This window comes from Thalassophryne amazonica, chromosome 19 (assembly GCF_902500255.1).
Source record: "Thalassophryne amazonica chromosome 19, fThaAma1.1, whole genome shotgun sequence".
Taxonomy (NCBI): domain Eukaryota; kingdom Metazoa; phylum Chordata; class Actinopteri; order Batrachoidiformes; family Batrachoididae; genus Thalassophryne; species Thalassophryne amazonica.
Genome location: NC_047121.1, coordinates 45,043,687 through 45,066,425, shown reverse-complemented (window position 1 = coordinate 45,066,425; position 22,739 = coordinate 45,043,687). Strand labels below are relative to the sequence as shown.

General features: G+C 41.8%; 1 protein-coding gene across 1 annotated transcript in view; it reads left to right on the top strand.

The window, feature by feature from the left end:
• Positions 1 to 1,170: 1,170 nt before the first annotated feature.
• Positions 1,171 to 22,739, top strand: part of aqr (aquarius intron-binding spliceosomal factor) — a 102,874-nt gene continuing 81,305 nt past the window's right edge. Inside the window, 11 exon segments of the mRNA XM_034195288.1 lie at positions 1,171 to 1,476; positions 3,234 to 3,290; positions 3,545 to 3,585; positions 3,710 to 3,745; positions 3,839 to 3,959; positions 4,066 to 4,206; positions 7,824 to 7,892; positions 8,028 to 8,128; positions 8,245 to 8,321; positions 11,225 to 11,289; positions 21,569 to 21,682. Coding sequence (XP_034051179.1) covers positions 1,402 to 1,476; positions 3,234 to 3,290; positions 3,545 to 3,585; positions 3,710 to 3,745; positions 3,839 to 3,959; positions 4,066 to 4,206; positions 7,824 to 7,892; positions 8,028 to 8,128; positions 8,245 to 8,321; positions 11,225 to 11,289; positions 21,569 to 21,682 — 897 coding nt within the window. The 5' untranslated portion in view covers positions 1,171 to 1,401.

Below are 22,739 nucleotides of genomic sequence, written 5' to 3'. Positions count from 1 at the left end.
GGTCTCTCAGCGATCTCCTAAAGACTCGAAAAAGCCATTTCTGTGTAAATGTTAGGGAGATCCTTGCATGTGCATTGTGTGATCAAAAATGCAGTTTTCAGAGTCTCCTGCATCGACCATTGAGAGTTCGCTGAGCACTCGTGTGAAAAAGAGATCACTGAGGGATCTACAGAGATTGTTGATAGATCCAGTGCGACCAAGAGAGATGACTGGGAGATCATTGAGAGATTGCTGAGAGATTGTTTTGGACTGAGTCAAAACTTTGAGGAGACTGTGCCATCTGTGGAAATCACTGGAAGATCACTGAGATCGCTGGTCTCTCTGAAAGATCTGGCCATTTTTTCATCTCGCAACAATCTCAACAATTAGGCGGCTGTTGAGTGAAGAAGATGTGGAGATCATGTCCAGAGGTCGTGGGAGAGGACAAACGTTAGAAGCAGGGATATGGGAGTCTGGACTTTGAATGTTGGCAGTTTGACTGGTGTCTGATAGGTTTTTTTTTTATCAACAAAGTATATTGGTTTTGATGACACATGGAGGCTAGTGTTAGCATGATGAAGAGGTACTTAATATGACCCTTTTGAATCTACAGTGTGTGACAAATTGTTAAGTGCACTTGTTTTTAGTGCAGAAGGTTTCCAGTTCAAAACCCACACCTTGCCCATTAGCCATGTATTTTGTAGTTGTCAGGAAGGTCATCTGGTACAAACGTATGCCAAATCAACATGCAGAGCCATTTCAGAGCAGCCAAAGGGACTTGCGTACTATTAGCAGAAATGGAATATAGCTTTCATAACCATTTGCTGAGATATCTACAATCTAGCCCGACAACCGTGAAAGCTCATGGTTGCAGATTTCATGACGCTCAATGGCTTCATGAAATCTGCAACTTCACCACTAGATGGCAGTAACTCCCACACACTAGCTTTCAATTCGAACACTCAAGCTGGTTGGCTTAAAAGATACAAATAATTTATTCTATTTTTTTTTTCCTTTTCATTTATTTATGTTACTCCGCTGTTCAGCGCATTCATCACAAGGTAGGAACCAAACTAAAGACGTTTATTTGTTACCGGACTGGTTTGGTGACGTACCTGTTCAGGAAGTAATCGCGTGCAGCGCGTTTAGTTTGTGTTCATGCTAGTACAATAAAGGTTAGTAGTATAACTTTAAGTGTTTAATATATTAATTATTCAAGTAAGGATGCAAGATAAACCGGACCATTAAAAAACGCGCTTCGAGCTAACATTACAGCTTTTCTGACTTCTGTTAACGATTTTACCACAACCTGACTAGCCGAAGGCTAATAAAACATGTTTAGAACACACAGTTAAACGAAAAGGTGGTTGTTTTGAACAATAACGTCTTTGTGTGTGGTTCCACCTGCTTGAAAGAGACACCATGGAGAAAGAAACTCCTGCTAAAAAGGCAGCAGCCCCTTCTGTGTCTCAGATCAACGCTGAACATGTTACACAGGTAACTTAATTCATTAGTCATATCCATACTGTGAGTTAATGTTGGTTTCTCTGTCGTGTTTTTGTTGAGGAAACCTTGTGTCAAATTTACACACGTGATTGAAAATCTAAATGGAGCTGCCAGTGAAGAATAAAATACATTTCTCCTTACCACAAAGAAACAGACCCAGATCATCATGGGTCTCCAACACCCTGTGATTAGCAGCAAGGCTTCACAAGCAGCTTAGTAGGCCTGTCTGTGGGGATATTTCATCCTCAAGTAGAACCTTTTCATAGCCTGAAACATGGCCGTCCTTTCACACTGAATGCGTCAAGTCTTCTGATCGTTGCCCAAATCACTTATTATTTTTTAGGGTACCACCTCCCTGGGCTGTGAAAGTTCGAAAGGCATTTGCGAGGGAATTCGCAAGATTTGGCAAAACGTGTACAGGGGTTTGCATTCTCCTCACGCAAGTTGCAGGGCATCGCTCTTGTCAGTTGAATTTTGAACATGCCAAAAAAAAAAAAAATCTGTTCTCTCCAAATAGTCACAGTCATTGTGGATGTCTCAAACCCTTCTGAATTTAGTTTCTGTGAGTCAGTAAGTGCGTAATATGTGACAGCTCATGAGAAAATGTGAGGGATTGAAGATGTGCTCTTCCTTTTTCTATTATTGGAGAGGAACATCACTTCTGGAAACGGTGCGGTCATGGCTGAGTGAGTCCAGCAGCCTCCAGCCAACCAGCTCTGTTGCCAGGCTGGGTACAACCTGCCATGCAGGCAGGGGCAGCAGGCTGGACAAGTCCTGTCCAGAGTAGGAGGAGGATGACCCGCATGATCCGAATTTGTTTTTTTTTTTTTATCTTTTTGTAGTACCACCACGGAAATAATGTCAATGCTTTATTGAATAATCCTCTGCAATTACTGTATTGTCAAGATGCAGCGGGTGTGGCTCTTGTCATAATTCTGCAAGTCAGTGATTCACCCCACAAAACATCCACTTTTCTCATGTGTATTTTATCTCCTCCAGTAGGTTGTTTTTTTTTTTTATTTACAGGGTTTTGCCTTCTGTGGCTACAGTCTAGGGTATTTCCACAGCCTCTTTTCACATAATAACAGTGTAATAGCATCCCGCATCATCCTTGAGGACTTTCGCAAATGTGTCGTCATTTCAGTGATTCCAACTAAAAATTGTTGCTAATTCACAGGTTTTGTCACGAATTTGTGTTTCCTACTACTCATCAAATGTTGCAGCCCAGTGAGATACTACCCTTAGGTCAATATTTTTGTTGAGACTAAATATTTGGTCTGAAATACCCCAAAAATTTGTGTGGTCTGGATGAGTGTTTACACAAATTGATGTATCGGTTTTATTCCAGATAGAAGAATTCCAGTGAGACAAATTTGACAATAAAGAGGCCAAAAATGTATTAACCCTAAATATACAAAGATTGTATATTTTCAACAAAATGTCATAAAAGTTTCACAAAATAACCAATGTACTACATATTTTAATGAACAGGGCTGTAAATTTCAAATAATAAGACCTTTTTTTTTCCAAATGTATCTGTTATACATTGTGGGAAATTATGTATAATTTAATCAAAATATCGACTATTTCATTTTTTGTCTAGCTAGTATTAGTCTATTTGGAATGACACCAGTATATCTTGATACATTTTTCAGTGTTTCATACACACTAAATTAATGTATTGTTTTTACTTGAACTTGCTTTTACAATTCACATTTACTGATTTCTTTTAATATATGTTTATTCAGTTGGCTAATAAATATTGGGCTCCACACGTGAAGAACAAACTACCATTTGATCTAGTGGTGAGTTTCATACTTTGATGTATTTTACTTTAGGGTTATCTTTTTGCCAGTAAACCTTTACTAAATAACAGAGGTGCATTTACTGCATATATAATAACTGAAGGGAACAGATTTTCATTTCCAACCAAAATATTGCTCCGTTTGTAAGCAGGAATTGTTTGATCTGGTACAGTGGTTTAAAAAAAACTGCTGCTTTTACCAGTCATTTGTATTTACATCAGTAATGCATGTGTGTTCATATTCTTTCCTGTGAGGTGATGGAAGACATTTATGACAAGGAGATTCTCAAGTACAAGTACGTAGCGGGTTGATAATTCATTATTTTTTTCCCTTTTGGGCAAGTTATGTCTTGTTTTGTCAGAATGGGCATTACTTGTACACATAATTACATTAAGCGTGCATTTTCCCTGTGCTTCTAGGTTTGCCATCAGAAAAATTATGCTGCTTGAGTTTAGGTGAGTTGTTTCACTTTGTTCTTCCTGTCACACATTCTGCAGCCTGCACTACCACTTTTGTGGAGATACTTTTATGCTTTTGTTTTCTTTCAGCCAGTACCTTGAGAATTACCTCTGGGTGAACTACACTCCCGAGGTGTCCAGCAATGCCTTCCTGATGTCCATATGTTGCATTGTTAATGAGAAGTTCAGAGAGAATGTCCCAGCTTGGGAGGTAAGTATTGCTGCACTGTAACACGAGCTTCAGTGTGGATGTCTGACCTGTTCAAACATGATTGCTGTTTACAAAACTATGTCCTTGTTTGGTTTGTATACATCAGGTGTTCAAGAAGGAGCCCAGCCATTTCCCTTTCTTTTTTAAGTGTGTGATGGAAGCTGTGCTGGCTGATGACCAGGCTGGCCTGACTCTGAAGGAGCAAACTGTTTTGGTGGTTTTTTTGGACCACTGTTTCAACAGTATGGTGTGTAATCCACTTCTGATATTTTCTGGGACCTTTGTTTATTTGCCAGTTCCATGTTTACTAAGAGCAGTCATGCTCAGGCAGCTTCTTTGAATACAGTATTTACATAATTTCTCAATTATTTCAGGTTGCCCAGATTGAAATTCTTTCTTATTTGACACTACATAATGTGAGAAGAGCTGTTTTTTTTTAAGTCTCTTAAATATTTCTCTGTGAAAATGTGTTAAACATCTGTTATTATTGAGAAGAAGAAGTAGCAAGTCTTATATAGGCCCCTGAGGTCCTTGATAGTTATCCCCGTATATCGTAGTGTGAAGGAGATGGGAATTCGTGACTCCTCCTGGATGGGATGCCATGTCCAATGCAGGTTACTTCTCCAACCAAGGCAATGCCTATTTACAGTTGGGTGGACTGAAATAATGCAGATAAAGTACCTTGTCCAAGCACACAGATCGAGAATCAAACCCAAGTCTTCATTTTAGTAGCCCAGCTTCTTATCCCACTGAGTTACCCAGTCCAGATTTTACAGGCCAAAATATTTAGTGGAGTGATGGTTAGCAATTCTTGAGATCAGAAGTGTTAATCATACTTTTGATACTTTCAATGCAGTTGCATCACTGTGAAGTTTGTACCCTCGGTAACACCATACCTACCTCGCCGAAGAAGATGCTGCAAGCCTTGATTGTTTTGAGGGGGGTGGGGGAAATGACAGCTTTTTGATTTCTTGCATCTTTCTCCCAAATTGCTACATTGCCTAAAAATGATAATGTGGTCTGAAGAAATATGAATAAGAATTTGAACACGCTGTCGACTTGATCAGCCAAAATAGAAGCAGAACATCGATGTAGAAACAAGTGGATGTCTTTAGGTGCCTTTGCGAGCAGAGGTTGACTGACCTTGACTTCCCAGTGGATACCCTGATTGCAGCAATTGAGAAGCTGAGTGAGGAATTGGGAGTGTCTGGGTTTGTGATTGTCCTGCATCAAGGCTAAAATCCAGGCTTTTAATGACTTGCTGGACTCTGTCTTTCACCATCTGTATGGTTAGTGATATTCACTTATCTCAGCAGTGGCATTCATGTTTCTGAGTCCAATGTCTTTAAGACCAGGGATGAAAACTTTCCACTTTTTGGCAGATTTCCACTTTTTTGCCAATCACCTGGGTCATTTTTGAGATCAATGTAAATCCGTTGTTGTAAATTCCCCTTAGTTGTGTCTGATTTATGTTATTTAGGTTAGTCATTGATTTTGGCACCCCCAGTGTGCTGTTAGGTTTCGGTCCCGTTAGTGGAGGACCAGAGTTATTTTTGGCACCGACAACGCTGCTTTTGAAGTAGAATGTGTTTGTGAAGAGGGTGATTTACCTATTTGCAGAGGGGTTTCTGTTTTATGGATGTTGCGTGGGGTTGATAGATTCCTGCTGAGTGGGGATGATTTAAGTGGCGTTATTTGGCATTATTGGGCAAGGTCTAGTTACTTAGGCACTATATGGTCTGCTTAGACAATCTCTGCTTATTAGGTTAAGTAAGTTCGGCCAACTACTGTTATGCGTATTATACTTATATAGGACTGCAGTTATTGGTGTTTTTTTGATTATGCTGTAGTGTGTTTAGGATTTGTAATGAAAATCACATTGTTTTATTTATGTTTCTGTCTTGCAGAAACCTTTTGTTCATCCATTCATCCAAACTATTCATTCAGAACATTCAATCCTTAATGGATGTGCTTCATTCCAACTACTGTGCATCGTGCATGTTAAGCTGATACCTGCAGACCTCCCAGAGCCTCCTAGTAATTTTGGGTTTCAGCTTTTTTGTTTTTCACCACTTTCATCCCTGTAAGACCGAGCGGTACCTGGGATGACCAGGAGTGAGGAGATCACCAGACAGAGGTGTTTTGGGAAGCTGATGACTTTGCAAGAGAATGAAGGTCCAAGTCTTTAAGGTCCTGGTGCTTCTTGTCTTACTGTATGGTTGTGAGACCTGGACGCTATCCAGTGACTGAAGGTTACGACTGAATGACTTTGTTGCCAGGTCTTTTCAGAGGATTATTGGGTTGGAATGACTGTGTCAAATGTGTGGTTACTTGTGGAGACTAAGATGACTCTTGCTTTGTGAGGTAATTTCAGCTTGTACATTTTGTCCACGTGGGGTATTTTTCTGTGCACAATCCAGTACAGAGGTGTCTGAGTGTTGAGGACTCCAGCAGCTGAAGAAGCCCAATGGGACACCTACACATCACTTGGGCGCGGCAGATGGATGGTTGCTTTTGAGAGGTGGGGATGGACCAGTTGTCTGTCTCTGTGGTTGGACACAAGGTGGTTCCGTGGTGTCGTGGATGTGGTGATGTGCGACAACAGCGCATGCTCCAACACTTTTCTTGGCTCAAGTTGTCCATAATTTCCATCTTTTTGGTTTCGTCACACTTGGTTAACATAACACACCTGATTTGGCTCATTATATATGGCTTAAAAAAATGGAGATGGAATGAGCAGTGCATGGTGTCCTGAGATGCAGGATTGAGAATCAGTGCACTGTGCTCATAAGGCCTAGTTCAAAAATAATGAAGCCAATGTGTGACATAACCATCAAAATTTAAAAGTGGTCTTTTTTGTGAAATGTTATCATTTTAGGTATGGTTATATATCAGAGTTTCAATATTTCTCTTGGTCTCGGTTCAGTCATTGCTAGAAATTATCAGTGCATATATACGATAATGTGCTAGAGCGTAACGCTTGTGACAGCAGTTGGAGGTATCTTCTTTAGTCTGCAGAAGCCTGAAACAAAGAAATTCTGTCCATTAGTTCCTGGTAGTATTGAACAAGTAATATAATTATTCTATTGGAGCAGAGTATGAGATATAGCTAAGGTTGTGACACAAATAAATCAAGGACTTATTCTCAGCATTACGCTTGTGACAGTTTTACCTTGCTTTAGAAACATGATGTTTTTTCTAGGAAATGACATTTCTACCTTTACAGAAATGTATTACTGTGTGTTAGTATGAAGCACAGACAGACAAAATACAAGGTTATTTCTTTAACATTCAACTTTAAATGATAATGCTAAATATCAATGTCACACAAAATTGATAGGGAAAAAAGGTGCTATTTTTGGGTAAATTTCGTGCATATCTCTGGAACCGTGTGGAAGTTTTCCATGAAATTTTCAGTACCTGTCAAAGAGACTATAGGCAACTCACAGATAAGTCTGGATGGTGCTAAATAAAATAATGGTTTGTTCATGACAAATGCAATGCAAATCAGCAGTTAAGCTTCATTATTTTTGAAACTAGGACATAAATGTGGCTGAAGGCAATTACTTGTAACATCCACTAGGTGGGAGTATTAGCTATGACAGTACATCCTAGGTTTGCTCCCATCTTATCTATTTGTGTGCTCTCTAGCTGCATTAAACCACAGGGAAGTAATGCTGATGTTTCGCTTTAAAAATCTGCTGTGATAGTCTGCTGCACTCCAATTGTAAAGTCGTATAAATATTTTAGTTGCAGATTTATATCGTGTGCTGAAGTGTAATGAAAATCTGTCATGCACTGCACAGTACATCTAAAGTCTGCACACACACCCCCCCCCCCCTTTGTTCTGTGCCTCCCTCTTAGGAGGAGGATTTGATCAGACAGCAGGTGAATCAGCTCATCTCCTTGCCTATGTGGAAGTGCCTCCTGCCAGTAAGATATCAACCTCTTTCCCATAATTCCATTTTGTTTTGGTCACTGAGACATACATGCAGTTACATCTTTGTTGTGTTTTATCAGAAGGATGCATGAAGTGTACTGTATCATTTATCTCCTTTATGTTTGCAGTCTAGACTCCAACATGAGCTGAAGAAAGTTCCAAAGCTGCAGAAATTCTGGAATCTAATTGAGAAACAATTTGATAAGATGGAAGCTGACGCAGCTGAGCAGTAATGTTGTTTTTTTTTTTCCTGCTTGTTTTTTCAGATCTATACAGACTATGAAATATTTGTTCACTGTTATATTGTAAGTTTTCTTTGATTTGCTCTCTGTGTGTTTTCCTCAGGGCTAAAAAGGAGAGGACCTTCCTTTCGGCCCTCATTAAAAAGTTTCTTGGTGTTCTAATGTCCATTGAGCCATCAGGTAAACAGTAAAATATTTTTTTATTTCCCTTGGTACGCCTTACGGAAGTCCCATCATGGTGTTGTTTTGTACGGATCTCTTTCAACATGTAACCTCATTACAAAAATACAGTTTAGCAGCAGTCAGTATGCCTGATCGGGCTGTCCCTAAATGAGCTGCAGTGTTTATGTTGGATTCCTGTTAGCTTTATAATATCTTTTCTTTTGATCTGTGGTTAATTTACTCTGAGTAATCTAGATGTCAACAACGGTTCTGTTAAATATCATGTTGGTCCAAATATAAGACTGCCTCAAATAAAAAACGGCCCCTTTTTCAAAACATATTTTTGGAAATAGACTGTCTATAGACCAAATTGTGTTTCTTAAGAAGAAACTGCTTTTATTTGACAAAACAAAAAACAGATTGTTGCATTGCATAAAGCAGTAAACAGTGCAAACTGGCCTCCCTAGTATCCTCAAGATCATCATGCCATTCAGTTAGTTCTCCACAGGCACAACTTACTGTGCATGCTTACCACTTGCGTGGACATTACATCGACAACATACTCAGAATAGTTTTCGGACGACTTAATCCTCAGAGAAGGTACAAGAAAGCTGCTGTGGAGATTTTAGAAGAATGTTTTAAGAAATCTGTTTGGTGGCCAGAAATAGAATGAGCTTTTTCTTAACATGCTCCCTGTTATGGAGCCTGGATTGAAGTAGAGAAGTGCAGAAGTAACACCCCTCCCCACAAAAAACAGCACTGTGTCATGTGGTGTGATTCTGTTGCTCTCTTTATAAATCTCCCCTGATACAGCTTGAGTGGTTATAATGTGGATGCACAGTTGTAATAAAATTGTGGGGTAGCTGCTTTGTGTAAGTGTCAAAATAGGAAATGGGGGGGTCCTTTAGTTTGACCAGAACAGGAGGAAGGAGTCCTGAAGAACTGTAAATATTTGTGGTTTGTTGTGTTCTTTGTGGATGTTATGTGCTTGTGGAGAGCTTGTTAAAGTTGTGTAGATAAGTGATTGTGGTGTTAAAATTCAGAAAAGGTGGCATTTGGCACAATAAGTGTAGTACAGAGCAGTGTGTTGTTCGCTTGTTGTCTGATGTGCAAAAGACATTAGAGCCAAAAAAAAACCAAACAGATAGAGGGGCATACTCATTTGACAGGTACTTGGGACAAGTACCAGTAAAGAAAGATAAGCTGTTCATAAGATCATATTTCAGCTTTATTTTTGAGCAGTGACATTTCTGCTTTCGGCTGTGTTTAAGAACATTCCTAAAATGAGTGAGATGTCTCACTATGTGGTGTCCTCCCTACATCTGTCAACACCACGGATCTGAGGAAGGAGAAGTTTGTCAGTATTTCATTCCAGCTGGAAATGAAGAGAAGCTTTTGAAGTGTTCTTATCACATCCACTCATTCCTGAAGCCTCCTTCGCAGGTACACTAAGTACTGTACGCTGTGAAAATACTCCACATTCATCAGAATCTGCAGAGACAGGAGGAGGTGAATGTAAATTAGGGAATAACCCTGTTGTGTCTGATGATTTGTGGACGTTCATGCTGTTATATGGTCGCAAATAGCCGTTTTACCGGCTCCGCTTACGCATTGTCGGTAAAGCTCAATTTGTGACTGTATAACCTCTTTTGAGAGGTTATACTTGTTATAAGAGAGTTATTCCCATTCTAATTCAATTCCATCGTTTGCACAGTTTATTTTTCTGTAAGTAATTGGGTTGGTGAGGCTTACCGTCGAGCCGAGGCAGCATCACTCCAACAGCGGTCAGGGTGCGTAGTAATCCATCAAATGTAAAAATCCATCAAATGTGAAACGGTAATGCTGTATCAGAATCCACATCAATACTTTCGTATGGTATCTTAAATTCACCCATGTCGGCATCGTCGTCCGTACGAGACTTTCTCTCGCTCTCAGCTAACAGCACTAACAGCTAGCTGCCCGCGCAGCCAGTGTTCTGTGAAATTGTGCGTCTCGTCGCATAAATTGACAGTTCCGCGTCCCAACAATATTGCGCATGCATGCACAGTTGCGCGAACAACAGGAATGACATTCGACAGGAATGACATCTCGTCAAGGTGCAGAGTAACACATCCAAATGTGAAACGATGAAATATTTTGCCAACGTTACCCCAATATTATACGGTCTGAAATCTCACGTGCTTAGCCAGTCAGATTGGCGGAAAAAATAGAATTGGATTAGACTAATAATTATTGGGGATTTTTATGATTATGGTAATCATACTGGATACTGGATTACTCTGCACTTTTCCTAGTGTAATTATATACTGTACTTATTCGTTCCTTTCAGTGTCACATGGCACTTCTCTTTAGACCAGGGTCATCGTGTCTCTGGGAAACACATCTGTCACGTTGTCTTCATCACTCTTCCTAAAGGAGCTTGTGTTCCAGCTGCCACTGCACTACCATCACTGACTACTATGTTCTAAGCACCCCCCCCGCCACCACCTGAATACTAAAAACAGAACATGTGTTTAGGTAGAATTCAAACCTGACGCAGTCAATTACAATCCAAGACCCACATCATTCTGCTACATGCATGAAATTTAAATGTAAACACAAACTGTTAATCAGGATTTGTGGTTAGGTCGCTACACCAGCCTCATAGCACAGTATCTTATAATGCGGCTTGATGTCGTCTGTGTGGCATGTTGGAAATGTACTAACATCTCTGGTACTTTTATCATTGCCTGTGTTTTTTTTTTTCTTCTTGTTTGTTCTTGTGTAAGCAATCATGTACCAGTATGCCAGCCTGTGGTTTGTCCTATGGACTAATACACCAGTAGCCCCAACAGTGCACCACAGTACCACTGGAGTGACTATTGACAATTTTCATAAATTTATCTGAAATTTGAAAATGTTTTTTCCTTTTGTTTCCCTAGGGTCTGTAAACATGGACAAAGTACATTACTGTGAGAGATTCATTGAACTTGTAATTGATTTGGAGGTAAGACGTAATCTCTGGGCATTAATTCATTGCAACGGTCTCTTTTTTTAATTAATTTAATTTAAAGGTTATAATTTGGAGAAAAAAATCTTTATTGAGATTGAAAAACAAAACACATTTATTTGTTGTGACTGTTTGGCCATTTCCAAATTGATTTTCTGTTTAACTTACCGATGTAGGGAAAACCAAAACTCGCCACAACAGTCATATCAAAATACAAGGCTGCTTTCTGCCATGACTGTTAACTTGTATTTGTCTTTCAAAATTAACAAACAATAATAAAATTCCAATTGTTTTAGTTTCTTAAAACAAAATTGTACATGGTGAATGTGAAAATTGTAGATGTTACTGTCTAGGGCTGTTTGTTAGGTCAGTTAGTTAATACTAAATACTAGTGTTGGGAATCAGCACTGTTGTCCTTACTTTTGGCGCTCTGCTTTTTTTTTTTTTTCTTTCTTTCTTCAAGTGAGTGATCGAGAGTTACGAATGTAACTACGGTTCTATGAATTCCGGATGACCGCCAGAGGGCGGTGCTTTAGCACCTGGATAACTACATGTGCACGTCACTGGTTGTCTTTATATACCAGACGCACCCAGCGCTCGCTTCTTTTCGGAATGAACTCGCAAGACTCTGAGTGACAAGCAACTCTGGCGGTCATCCAGAATTCATAGAACCGTAGTTACATTCGTAACTCTCGTTCTATTTCATTCCTCCTGACCGCCAGAGGGCGGTGCTTTAGCACCTGGATGACTTAATACCAACAAGGTCATGAAGAGTCACACTCACCTCACCTCGCATCAGCAGTCGGGAGTGGAGGCAGACAACACCGCCGAAGTCACCGCAGGAGGAGCGGCCACATTCAGTCTGTAATAGCGGGCGAAGGTACAGGACGAAGCCCACGTAGCAGCAGCACAAATATCACTCAAAGGGACACCTCTCAGTGCAGCCCAGGAGGTGGACACCCCTCTGGTGGAATGGCACGTAACCTTAGGAGGCTGAAGACCTCTGGACCTGTATACTTGTAAAATGGCATCCATGATCCAATGCGAGAGTCGCTGCTTTGAGACAGCACAGCCTCTTTTGTGATCACCGTAACACACAAACAGGGCATCCGTTTTCTGGATCCCGGCAGTCGCACTAATGTACTGCTTCAACATTCGGACAGGACACAGGGAACCTGAAACAGATAATCCTGGATCAGAATGCGGGACATACACAGCCAAGGAAACTGGCTGATTAACATGCAAAGTTGAAATTCTCTTGGGTAAAAAAGATGGATTAGGCCACAGCGTAACCCCAGATCCATCAGAATTCCATCGCAAACAGTCCCCAGCAACTGATAGGGCATGGAGCTCTCCCACCCGCTTAGCTGAAGACAGTGCAAGTAGAAAGGCAGTCTTCACTGACACCCATTTAAGATCAGCACTTTCAACTGGTTCGAAAGGGGATAAGCTTAAACCTTCCAGGACTAGAGGAAGGTCTCATGAAGGTACGCGTGCAAGCCTTGGAGGCCGCAAACGTAGAGCACCTTTCAAAAAACAACACACTAAGAGGTGTGAACCCACTGACCGGCCATCAACGTAGACGTGCCGGGCAGAGATTGCAGCAACATAAACCTTCAAGGCAGCGACAGAAAGTCCTTTCTCCAGCAGTTCTTGTAAATATTTGAGGAGAATTGGCACAGGGCAGTGCTCCGGCTCTAACTTTTGTTTCTCACACCACCGCGCAAACAGCTTCCATCTGTTGTCATACAAAGCCTTGGTAGAAGCAGCACGTGAATTAAGGATAGTCTGAACAACAGCCTGGTCACAAGAACTTAACAAGGAGTCTGGCCCCTCAATGGCCACACATACAGTTGAAGGCGTTCTGGGTGAGGGTGCCAAATCCTCCCCTGTAGCTGTGACAACAAATCCTTCCTCTCCGGGAGAGCCCAAGGTTCTCCCTCGAGGAGTTTGTAAATCATGGGAAACCAAATCCTCCCAGGCCAAAATGGAGCAACCCTGTGGCTGCTCTGATCTATCCTGTGCAGTGTCAACATCAGCAGCGGGAGAGGAGGGAAGGCATAAAGGAGGCAATCCGGCCACGGGTGAGCCAATGCATCCTGCCTCAGCGGGCTATCTGGTTCCAAGAGGGAGTACCATCGTGGGCAATGTGTCAAGGTACTTGAAGCGAAAAGGTCCACTTCCGCTGCACCATATTTGTGACAGATCATTTGGACCACAATCGGGTTCAGTCTCCACTCTCCCGGTGGTGGTTTCTGTCTGGAGAGTAAATCCGCTGCGCTGTTCTGTACACCGGGCAGATGAACTGCTCTGACACTCTGAAGGCGAGGCAGCGCCCATAAGAGAAGCTTCCGAGTTTCTGCCAATGAATGATTGGACCTGGTGCCCCTCTGATGGTTTATGTGATAGACTGTTGACGTGTTGTCCGACCGGACAAGAACATGTCTTCCTCTCAGGGCTGGGAGGAAATGCTTGAGAGCCAGTCGCACAGCGCGAAGCTCCAGCACGTTTATGTGTTGGAGTCTCTCCTGGGGACTCCAGACACCCCTCACCATCCTGTGATTCCACACGACCCCCCAACCTTTGAGTGATGCATCTGTAACAACCACCTCTCGGTGAGAAGGAACAGCCTAGAGGGACACCCTTGCAGATGAAGTCCACGTTCCCCCAGGGTTTGAGGTGCAGAAGGCACTGGTTGGAGAGTCGTACAAGCTTGTGCTGATGCAACTTTGAGTTGAGGCCTAGGTTGTTGATCCAAATCTGTAGGGGGCGTAAGAACAGAAGTCCCAAAGGTACCACTAGCGACATTGCAGTCAATTTGCCCATCAACCGGAGCAGCAAACCAAAAGGCAGCGTCACAGCCCGTTGAATGTGTGAGACGAGACGAATTACATCGTCCACTCTCTGCGGGAATGGCGATGCAGTCATAGTCAGGGAGTTGATGGCAATGCCGATGAAGGTCGTTTGTTGACTGGGAACAAGAGAACTCTTTGCAAAGTTCACTGTGAGTCCTAAATGAGAGACATGGTTCAGTAGAAGAGCTGTGTCGTTGTGCGCCTGCTCCTGAGTCGGAGCGCAGACAAGCCAATCGTCTAAGTGGGGTAGGATTCTTAATCCAAGAGCTTGCAGTGGGGCTAGTGCTGCAGCCATACATCTGGTAAATGTATGAGGGGCAAGAGAGAGGCCGAAAGGAAGCACCCTGAACTGGTATGCCTGACCTTCGAAAGCAAAGCGGAGAAACTGCCTGTGATGAGGCGCCACTGGCACATGGAAATAGGTGTCTTTTAAGTCGACACTTGTGAACCAGTCTCCTGGTGTGATAGTTTGAAGGACGTCTACTGTGCGGAGCATGTGTAACTGCAGCACTTTGATATAACGATTCAGACGTCGGAGATCGAGGATAGGACGAAAGCCGCCATCCTTCTTTGGAACAAGGAAGTAAATTGAATAGAACCCCCTGAGCTGGTCTGATCTGTGAACTGGCTCTATGGCCCCCTTCTCCAGGAGTTCCAAAATCTCCCGTTGTAGGGCAGCAGACTGCACCGAGTTGGAAACAACAGTCATCCTCACCCCATTGAACTTTGGAGCACGACATCCGAACTGAATTCTGTAACCTTCGAACAAGGTTGAAATGACCCATGGGTCTTGAACTTGAGCCTCCCAGTGGCTGAGTTGATTTCGTGAAAAACGGCTGGGGGCCAAACATTGGCAGTCAGACCCGACCACCTCTGCCTCGCATCCCTGAGGACCTCTGGGCGCGATTACTGGAAGCTCTGCGAAACCTTTCAGTTCTCGGGGGTCTGCCCGTAGGCTCACGAAAGGCAGGCTGCTGGGAGAGCTGGCCCTCAACTGCAAAAGCACATGCAGCTCTGGGAGTCGGCGGAAGCCTGGATGTAGAGTGAAAAGCTGTAGCACGTCTGACTGGCTGAGGTCTGGAAGACCGGTGTAGGTCAACAAACTGTTGCCGAGATTTACTAGCCTCAACAGCACGCTCTAAAGTTTGTTGGGCCGCAGGTCCAAATACTTGGCCTGGAAGAACCGGCAGCGAACGGAGTGTGCCTCTGCAGGATTCGGAAAGGGGGGACTGCGCAAGCCACACCTGACGTCTAGTGATGGTAAGGGTTGACATCAGTCTGCCAAGCTCTCTGGACATATAAGCAAAGGTTTGGAGTGAGGCATCACTAAGACTTTGCGTAGCATCATCAACCTCTGCCTCCCTCAAAGACTTTGAGAGGGCAAGGGCTAAATGGGACAGTGAGTTGCCTAGGCGACCGATGCGAGCAGCTATGTCATAGCTTTTGGTGAGGAGGTCATCAGTGACCCTACACTGAGGGCGTGGGCAGCAGGCATCCGGCCGAGCAGCATCAGCTGGAGCCACAACCAGGTTTGCAATAATGCTGTCAACGGCGGGCATACGGTTCAGACCATACTGCGCTGAATCACACATAGAGCTAAGGGCTCTGCAGTCCTGTGATAGATGGGTCAATGATTTGGGGTCCGCCCAACATCGGTGGAGCTCCTCGATATATGGTTGTGAAACTGGAACGTTGAACTCAGGCTTCTGAGTGACTTTGAAAAAGGCACTTGAAGCGGTGGTTTCCCCAGGGGGATTGTCGACCCCAAGCCTGGATAAAGCCAACTGAACAGCTTGCTTGACAAAGGATAGTCCAGGTTCGGTTTGCGGCATGGACTCTGCCTCGGAGGTATGAGAGCCCACTAATGAATGGCTTGGAGAAAGACACCTCTCATCCTCATCCTCCACACAGTTTATATCACTTGTCATGTACAAGGAATCAGTTGCAGCAATAGACACGACATCGTCCTCCTGCTGAGTAACTACATTGGTCTGATCAGCCTCATTAGGGACAGCAGGAACTGTCACTGCATCCTTAGGCTGTAGATTCAGAAGCAAGGACTTAATCTGAGCAAACTCAGAAGTCAACGTTTCGACCTTTTCAGCCAAAGCATGGTCATGAGTAACCTTCTTAGCAGAAGCGGCTCCTGCATGTGGGCGTTTACGGTGCTTTGGGTCCTTCCTGGGGCTGGAGGCCAAAGTCGCACTAGATATTCCACTTTCCAATGCCGCAAGTCTAGCAGATCTCTCTGCCAGTTGCATGCTGGCACAGTTAAGGCAGGCATCGCCAGTCAGGGCTTCCCTCAGGTGTCCGATCCCAAGACAGGAGGGGCAAAACATATGTCCATCATCTGGGCTCAAGGGAGCCAAACAGGTACTACAGCCATGCAACAAAGGCCCTGTCAACATTGTGGACTGCGTGCAGATGGCTAACGCAAGCCCTGATGGTTACAAATGGAAAGACAAAGCGTGAATCACACGCAGTGTAAATAGTAACACGAGGCACGGAGCGTGAAGCACTCACAGCCGTCGGCTTGACACGAGGCACGGAGCGTGATGCACTCACAGCTGCAGACTCGACACGAGGCACGGAGCGTGAAGCACTCCAGCCGCAGACTCAGCACGAGGCACGGAGCTTGAAACACTCAGTGTAAAAGCTAATACAAGGCCCGGAGCGTGAAACACTCACAGCCACAGTAATAACACGATGCACACAGCCGAAAAAACTCACAGCCCAAGTGCTAAGTCACTTAGAGCAACGACGACAACACTAGCTGCTAGCGGAGCTGTTAAACTTAGCAAATGGCGGCAGTGCAGACAAAGTACTTCAAGTACAGTGCACAGTACACTATACTGGTTGTGATACACACACTACCATGTAGTTAATGAGGTTAGCGACACAACTAAACAAATAGCCAGCTTTCATCGAAACAACACAGCTAATGTGCACAGAGGAAAATATCCAGCAGGGCAGCGGCAAGGCGCGCACCCGGTGTTTAGGAAGGTGTACTCACGACAGGCGTCAAGAATACAAAAAACGGTGAAGCCATGTCTCGCAGCCTCTGGAGGACGTGTGCAGTGCACGTAGCTCCAACCGAAGGTGGGTTGCGAGGCTACAAGCGAGAGCGGCAATCGCAGCTGAATGCGTTCTCAACCTCTAAGAATGTGAGAATGTAGAAAAGAAGTGAGCGCTGGTATAAAAAGACAACCAGTGACGTCACCCAGGTCACATTCAATGGTGTGACTTTGTTGGTATATGTTCTCGATCTCTGTGCTGCGCACATGTAGTTATCCAGGTGCTAAAGCACCGCCCTCTGGCGGTCAGGAGGAATGAAATAGAACGAGCAATTAATGTACATATGTACTGCAGACAACCTTGACAGTTCTTGAGATAGCATGACTTGTTGGGTGTTCTATCATATCGTGGTGGACGCATTGTGTGATACCAGTAAGGAATATAATCTATGGAATTTGTCTTATGCTCTGTGACCAAAATATGGTTAGAAGATAAGATGTAGTTTTTTAACTGCGCTTTTAATTTTGACTTTTATGTGTATTGTGCACGCCTTTTAATTCGTATATATATATTAACATGACTCACTTGTAGCTGATACAGACTTAAGCTACATCTGTCAAGCATTTCATAATATATAAAATTAATATTATGAGCTGTTTCTTTGGTATAATCCACATCACAGAGCTCTGTGTATCAATGCAGAGAAGTAGTGAAGAAGTGATTTCTTGTATCCCAAAAGCAGTCATGTGGCCATTTTCAATCGCTGAAATGTTTTTTTTGTTTGTTTTTGTTTTCCACATCTGAGCCTTCTTTCCAGTCATAGAACGTCTCGTAAAAGGTGTTAATTATTTAATGTTACCCATATGATGTCAAAATGACAAGAGATCATTTTTCTGTGTGGATGCATCATGATCGAAGAACATGCAGGGCTGTGAAAACTCCGTGCATCCGCAAAATTCCGCAGATTTCATCATCGGGGGGGTGTTAGTGTCTTACTCTGTAATCGTGATCGTCACTGAATTTTTAAAATGTCTATCGCAAAGTGTTCTTTTTTTTTACGACATCGTGCAAGTTTTATAAGCAGATCCGAGTGTCCTCGGATCTGTGGAGTTTCGAGGAGAAAAAAGCCTGGCTGTTGCAACAGTTGTCGAAAAGCGAGACTGGTTGGTTGCTGCGGCAATGCTTAAGCTAAACATAGCATGTTGACAATGCAAACCTTTAGAGCTCTAAAGTTTTTAAAAGAAGACTTGTGCAGCATGTCTCTGTCACGGACCGACATCGGACAGAGAGAAGATGGTGAGAAAGACTGTTTGAAAATGTCTAAGGGCAAGAATCTGTGGAATTTTGGCTGGCTTCATGAACACATCTGAAAGATAAAAGAAATGGGAAAATTGAACTGTGCCATCAGGAAACACAGTAAGAATTTTTCTCTCTGGAAAATAAACATTGTGCTAGACAAGACAAGATTATGTCACTTTTTTAATTAATCTAGACTTTCTTTCGTTGGAAAAAAAGACTGTGGCTTTGAATTGATTTACATGAATTTACACAAGAATGTAAATGAGTTTTTATTAATGTATACTTTTTTCATGGGAAAAAGACACTGTGGCTTTGAGTGGATTTACAGGAATTTACACAAGAATATTTGGCTTTTTTACTATATGTTACTGATATTTTACCCTGATTTTCAAAATATTCTCCAAGCTTTAGCTGTGGTTTTTGAAATGCTTTAACAGTCTTTTCAGTCTTCGTGAATTTTATGTAGTTTAATTGTTCTGAGTTATTAATGCATAATTTCTTTTACGATTAAAAGAAAAATCATTCCAGGTCCTACTTCCACATCATATTCTGTTATTTCAGCATGATCTTTGAAGGTTAAAATGAAAGGTTGAATACAGGGTCATTTAAATATGCACTAATTTTGAGACTTTTTGTTCCAGGAGATGCTGAAAATGTATCAATAGATAAAAAATTTATTTGGTTTCTGGGATCCCACGGGGCAAATTTTCATCGGATTTCACAGTTTTCATTTCACAGCCCTGAACATGTTAATGAGCCAGAGCTGCGCCGATTTGATGAGATATTTTTATTGGAGCTACTGTTCAAGCTAACATTAAAATACAGTGCAGATTTTCTTGATTGAAAATAACCAGAGTCATGAATAATCATCATAGCAATCTACAGTGAATGTTAACGGAGCATGGTTTCTGGATTCAATTTAATGATTGCAGCCCTCATGCCAATCCCTACATGGCCGAGATCGATAAACTGCTTGAGCTTTGACTTGATCGTCCCACCCCTGTCGAATACAAATTGATCACTGCTAGTTAAGTTATCATTATAGCTTTTATAAGTAGTGCTTTAATTGTTTAGTTGATCATCAATTTTGAGTCTATTGGTTGTTTTGGTAAATTATTGATAAAAATGCTGAGAATTATTCAGTTCCAACATTTTAAATCGGAGATCATTGCATACATTGCTGTAAATTAACATTCTATGTCATCATTGTGAAGCCTATGACACTGCGATTAATATTTTTTGTACTGTTCAGTCACAATTGATGGGTCAGTCCTCAAATCAATCACCACTATATTAACTTATGGTGAAAAACCATTGGATATGGCCCTAATCCTCAAGGAGTCATGTACTGCATACATGATCATTTGTATTTGTGGTACACTGTCAGTCACCTCAGTTACAGACTTTGCATTTTTGCAATAAGTCAATCACATAAGGAAAATGGGCCCTTGTGAATTGCAATGAAATTGGTCTGTAGAGAAATAAATGATGGAGGAATTCAATTTGGCCAAACTTGTCATAGAGATAAACCTTACTAATGTGGTGGGATCTCTGATACTCGGGCGTGGAGGTGTAAAGTCCCATAAGATTATTGGTCTTGCGGCCTGTGCAGGTCTCCTGTTACCAGCAAGGGGGCTCAGTAGGTGTCATCTGGCTCTCTGCTGACAGACCGGTCTTGCTCTTCCTGCCAGTGGCTACTGGCCAGCCATCCGTTCGTCTCCAGAGACACCCCCTGTCCTTCAGCCCTATCCTTTTACTATCCTTTTAAAGTGTGGATTTCAGGCATCCGAAATCCACACTTCCTTTCTGTGATGATAACTTGAGAATAAATGGGAGGAAAAAACTCCCTTTTTTGTATCTTTGTTTACTTGTCCACTTGTTGCACCTGCTGCCTTTGATGAGCAATAATCAGCAAATAAAATATTAGTATTTAGTTTTGTTGTTGGGGTTTTAATTTCATCTTAGTATTGCTTTTTGTATTTTACGCTGCCTCTGCACAGTTCGTCCTGTTTTTACTTGAAAAATGGGATTTGATTTTGCATGCATCAGTGACTCACAGTATTCAGTATTTCTTTTTATTAGCTGTGTTTTCATTTTGACAGGTTTCTTCTGTTTTTGCCTTTGTGTTATGGTTCTGTACTATAAGAAGCAAATAAATTATAGCTGTAGAAATAGCTGAGCCATTTTCCCCCCTTTATTTTATATCTTTGTTTTGCCTTCTGGGTATATGCTTCAAAACAACCCCAAGAGATAACCTCAGATTAATAACGTGTTCGTGTCTAATCTTAGTCTAGACACCTGGAACTGTGATCTCTTTTGACCCATGCACCACCGAAGGGCTGGACTGGATAACATGAACTCAGAATTGTATAATTTAGGAAGTTATTTACAGTTTTATTGATGTAAATACATTCAGATTTATTTATAAAGTACTTTCAAGTGCAACATTCAGATTAACACACAATAAATTAAAACAGATGCAGACATTTCAAAGTTAAAAAAAAACCTAAACAAAAAGAAAAAACCCAACAAGAACATAAAAATTTGAAAGCATGATTCAATGTCTCGGCATCAGCCATAGACAGAACCAGTGGAATTATTGCAATGTTGTACAAATGATAAAGGATGTTCCTAGTCTGCTCTCTAATATATCTGTCAAAAGACAAAGATGGGTCAGAAATCACACAAAGATTATTAACACTGTGTTGAATCACAGTCATCGAGGTAATATGAAATGATTAAACAAGAGTTCCTGTTGAACAGAATTAATATCAACTTTGTGGTATGAGAACTGCAAAAGCACACATGTACATCTGCGTATCATTGGCAAAGCATTCAAAATGATCTGACTAAAGAGAATAGCAAGGTACCAAAAACCATCTCCCGAGGTACTCCATACTTTAATACAAACTTTAAAAATGGCACCTTTTTTGGTACTTTCTGCTCAATGACTTGTTTGTTCCCTTTGTGTTCTTAATGAATAATATTGCATTGCTGTTTATCCAGTAGATGAGATAACGAGTCAGATTTCACATCTTTAAACATGTAATCCACTAACTGTCATGTTTTTTTTTTGTGTGTTTTTTTTTTTTTTTTTTATCATTCAGGCCCTGCTGCCCACCAGGCGCTGGTTCAATACATTATTGGATGATTCTCACTTGGTCGTCAGATGCCACTTGTCCTGTCTCACCCACAGAGAGGAGGGACATCTTTTCTGCCAGGTAGAACACACAAACATGCATCAACATAAGCAAAAATAATCACAGGAATTAAATAAAATATGTGCCCGTTTTCATTTTTACAAATATATTGTTTCTTTCAGATGATGAATTGACATTTTTTTTTTGAAGTGATTTCTCATGAAGAAAATATGGTTGAAATTCCCTGACATTAGCAGAACAAGCATAGGATTAATGACGTGGGTCCACAAAATTTCCATAAGAAATTCCATAAAAAGTACTTCATATTCAGCTCTGACATATTGCATTCTGATAGAGATGAGGACCAATGAACCTTCTTTTTTGGGACATATGCAGTGAAAATATCATACAATACATGCAAACTGGACACACCAGTAATACTATATAATAATAATATGTAAGCAAATACGTGGTGAGAATGGTGGCATCATTTTTTGACCTTATTCAGAAAATGGATAAAAATATCTCTTGGTTTTTGTTCTAACAGAAATGTTTTGGCATTTCAAATTAAACTTATACAGAGAATCATTTGAATAATATTATAATGAGCCTCAAACTAAGAGTTTTCACCCTGTTGGTGTCACTGTTTTTCGGTGGTGCACCTTTCCCATTAATAATGGTCTGTGTGAGTAGGTGTATCAGCTTTGCACAACAAGACAGCCTCAGCAGAATCCAACCGCAATGTTGTCGTGCTTGGTTTCTGCCGAGACTGTCTTGTTGACTGCTTCAGGCTTTCCTCCTAGATTTTCTTGTGTTTTGCTGTGTTTGTTATATTCAATACTAACAAGCTTCCCAGGACCTGCACGTGAGAAGCAACCTGACAGCAAGTTGCTGCTCCGATGTATGCCATGTTTGGATTACACCAAACATGATGTTGAGTCTGATATTCAAAAATCTCATCTGACTACATGCCTTCTGACAAAGTCAAGTTTTATCTTTTTAGTAAAGGCTTTCTCTTTGCTATTCTGCCATGAAACTGTGAATGTTGAGGCAACTGGACAGTTGTTGTTTGCATAGTCTGGCCATTTGCAGCCAGTGTTGGTTGGAGGTTTCCCTGAACACTGTCACAATTTTTGAA